The 3,977-nt window shown below is 35.2% G+C and overlaps 1 protein-coding gene across 1 annotated transcript in view; it reads left to right on the top strand.

Annotated features, from left to right (window-relative positions):
• The window catches only part of MALT1 (MALT1 paracaspase), a 52,195-nt gene that overhangs the window by 36,376 nt on the left and 11,842 nt on the right, over positions 1-3,977 (top strand). Inside the window, exon 10 of the mRNA XM_015564501.1 lies at positions 768-971. Within this exon, the coding sequence (XP_015419987.1) occupies positions 768-971 (204 nt within the window). The remainder of the gene's footprint in view (positions 1-767; positions 972-3,977) is intronic.

Below are 3,977 nucleotides of genomic sequence, written 5' to 3'. Positions count from 1 at the left end.
CCGATTAATGTTTCTCTCTCACATCAATGTTTCTCTATGTCTCTCTCTCTCTCTCTCTCTCTCTTTTTCTCACCCTCTCCCTTCCTCTCTCTGAAATAAAAAAAAATATTTAAAAACAAAACACATATTCGTACAAAAGTCTTCGCATATCCCTAAAGTAACTGCATCTCACCCAAATGGAAAAAAAAAAATTTTTTAAGGCCAAGAGAAGACAATATGTCACCTGAAAAAATACAGATGCAGTACTTATTAAGTTGCTGCTTTTTTGTCCTCTTTGGTATTTCTCCTTACTTGCTCTGTTTCAAATTCTTCCTGTTCCTCTTTTTTTTTCTTTTTTCTTTAGTTTAGCATCTTCCATTGTCAGCAAAACAGAACCTAATTTGATGGGAACCCAATTTCAAACATACCTTGTTAAAATTTGCTCTAAAAGCCTAGTTGAATTATAATAATATTCTTTACTTTTGTTGTACTTCAATAAAAGTATACTTTTATATTAGTTATCCATATATTTCATATGCAGCTAATAAATATCTTTTGCCTGATTCTCAAAAGTCTCAATAAGTTTAATTTCAGTTGTTTGATTTATTAGCCTTTGTGGTCCTCAGTATGTTGGTCTGCTGCATAAAGTGATCATCCTAAGATGAAATTAAATAATAATGAACTCCTAATTGTAAAGCATACTTTTTATTATAATGATATCATTTCCATGGGTCTTATTTTAATTCTTCTATCCTTCTTTAATTCCCTCTCTCCCCCTTTTTTAACAGCTAAGGACAAGGTTGCCCTTTTGATAGGAAACATGAATTACTGGGAGCACCCCAAGCTTAAAGCTCCTTTGGTGGATGTGTACGAATTGACCAATTTGTTAAGACAGCTGGATTTCAAAGTTGTTTCACTGTTGGATCTGACTGAATATGAGATGCGCAATGCTGTGGATGAATTTTTACTACTTTTAGACAAAGGAGTGTATGGTAAGATATATATAATCTTCATTTTAATAATTATCTACTATTTTTTCACTTAACAAGTTAGATTAAGAGTTAAAAATCAGAGAAAGATACAATAAATACACTGTTGAAGAGTTTTATTGTAAAAGGTAATAGATTTGGTCTTTATGCTATAGTTCCATATGAATAACTAATTAGCTTAGTGTCTTTACTTTCATGTTTTTTGCTTTGTCAAAACAATATTGTTCTTATTAGAATTCTTACCAATTTTAGGTGATTTTGCTTTTAATTAATGTCATCAATACAAATGACAGGTTGTATACTCACGTATGTGGGTCCATAGTGCTGATGGTGGTGGTAGAGGGTCTTCTAATGAGAGCACTGTGCTAGGTATGCTGCTCTTTAACTCAACTGAGACAAAAATAAATATCTGTAACTAGCTATATTCTTGAAAATCATATTCGCAAGAAATAAAATTCTCTAAAGATCTAATTTATAGGATTATATTTCTAACCCTATTAAATTTTTTGTCATTTATAAAGATATATATGTTGTCCTTTTGTCCTTGAGTAATGGGATAGGTAATTAAAATAATAAGCAGTACTAGATATGGAATTTTTAAAGTACAATGATTTGTTTTAGTTCATTTTACATAAAAACCTTAATCTCCTGCAATATAATTTGGATTTAGACTTTATACAAATGCTTACACTTTTTATAAGTTATTTTGGGGCAGGCAAAAGGTATTTTGTTGAAAGTACCTTCATTTCAGTGATTGCAGCACTGGGAATATGGCAATGAAATAATGGGCCACGCTTAGCTTTGGAGGCTAAACTTTTACTCCACATTGCTTCTGTTCCCAAGACAATCCTTTTAGAGCCAGGCATGTTAGTGATACAGTGGGAGTGAAACCCCCGCTCTCTGCATGGCTGTCTCTAAGTAAGATCAGTTGTAGAAATGTTACCATTCCCACTGGAAATCAGAGCCTTTACAAAAGGTTTCCAGATCTACCTCTGTCCTGATTGGCTCGCATTGTTAATTTAATACATTCATTATGTTTATACTGAGTTCCTATTATATCCATAGCCCAGATAAGGAGCATGCTAGATATTGAGGGTCATCCAGAAAATAAGGAACATGATCTACTCTCACATTGTAAGTCCCTTAATGTAGTGAGAAAAAAAATGCTGTACATGGAGTCCAAACACCTACTAGCTGTATTATGTTAAACAAATCACGTAATCTCTTTAAATTTAATTTTTTTTATCTTATAGGGAGATAAATCATTTAAAGATTATTATATGGATTAAAATGGGATTGTGTATATGAAGCTGCTTTGAAAACCATTAAAATGTTATAAGATCAATGTCTTTATTGTGATCACTTTTTGTCAGAGAAATTAAATATACATAGAACTGTAAAATGTCCGTAAAGCTAGTATGTGTTTAGAATCAGTGTGCCGCAAGAGGGTCGAGAGTGTGAGAAGAGCAGAAACCAGGTGACAACTGGCTGAGGATTCGGAACTTATGTCGACATAACTCTGAGGATTGGTTAGATATGGGTAGATAGACTGGAGAGAGGGTGCCTTGAGCAGGGAAATGGAGGTAAAAAAAATAAGCATACCTTTCTCTAGAAGCAGTAAAGAGACTGATAGGGAATAGTCATATTTTGAATACTTGATAGAGAAGTATAAATTTTATTCTTTTAAAGTGTACAGTTTAGTGGTTTTTAGTATGTTCCCAAGTTTTACATCTATCACCTAATTCCAGAACATCTTCATCACCCCAAAAAGAAGCCCCATATCCATTAGCAGTCACTCTCCATTCCTCATCTCAAGCCCCTGGCAACAACAAATCTACTTGCTGACTCTAGGGATTTGCCTATTTGAGGCATTTCATAGAAATGGAATCATTCCATATGTGGCCTTTTTGTATCTGGCTTCTTTCACTTAGCATAATGTTTGTAGGGTCCATCCATGTTGTAGCATTATCTTTATGGCTGGGCAATCTTTCATTATATGGATAGACCACATTTTGTTTATCCATCAGAAGATGGACCTTCAGGGTGTTTCCCTTTTTGGATATTGTGAATAATGCTGCGGTGAATATTCATATATATTCTTGTGGGCATGTTTTCAGTTCTCTTGGCTAGGTAACTTGGGGTGGAATTGCTAAGTCATAGGATACTCTAAGTTTAACTTTCTGAGGAACTGCCTAACTCTTTCCAACTTGCCTGCACTATTGTATATTCTTGCTGGAAATAAATGAGGTTTCCAGTCCCTCTACATCCTTGCCAACACTTGTTATTGCCAGTTTTTTTATTATAACTATCCTAAGAAGTGCAAAGTGGTACCTTTATTCTGTTTTGAATCTCCCTAATGGCTAATGATGTTGGGCATCGCTTCATGTGCTTATTTGCCATTTGTATATTCTCTTTGGAGAAATGTTTATTCAAATCCTTTGCCCAGTTTTTACTTGGGTATTTGTCCTTTTAATTGTTGAAAATAAGAGCCCTTTATGTATTCTGGATACAAGCTGTACTTGTAGATATATGATTTGCAAATACTTTCTCTATTCTCTAGGTCAGTGGTCGGCAAACCGTGGCTCGCAAGCCACATGCGGCTCTTTGGCCCCGTGAGTGTAGCTCTTCCACAAAACACCATGTGCAGGCACGCACGTACCGTGCGATTGAAACTTCGTGGCCCGTGCACAGAAGTCGGTATTTTGTGGAAGAGCCACACTCAAGGGGCCGAAGAGCTGCATGTGGCTCGTGAGCCGCAGTTTGCTGACCACTGCTCTGGGTTGTCTTTTCGCTTGCTTGATCTTCATTACTTAGTGAATGAAACCCACTTCCTTTGTCATAATTTTTATTTTTTTTTCCTTTGTCATAATTTTTAAAATACTCCCTATCTGTATGCTCTTACTTTTATGTATTATGATTATTTAATTCCTTGCCAAAATAGTATTCTTCCTGTTAGCTGTCATTCAGGTCCAAGCCCTGTTTGCTTCTGTTCTCCCTACGCAATATCTC

The sequence above is a fragment of the Myotis davidii genome, unplaced genomic scaffold, assembly GCF_000327345.1.
Source record: "Myotis davidii unplaced genomic scaffold, ASM32734v1 scaffold38, whole genome shotgun sequence".
In the NCBI taxonomy this organism is placed as follows: Eukaryota; Metazoa; Chordata; class Mammalia; order Chiroptera; family Vespertilionidae; genus Myotis; species Myotis davidii.
Note: the sequence above shows the minus strand (reverse complement) of the source record. Positions and strands in the feature narration are given on the sequence as shown.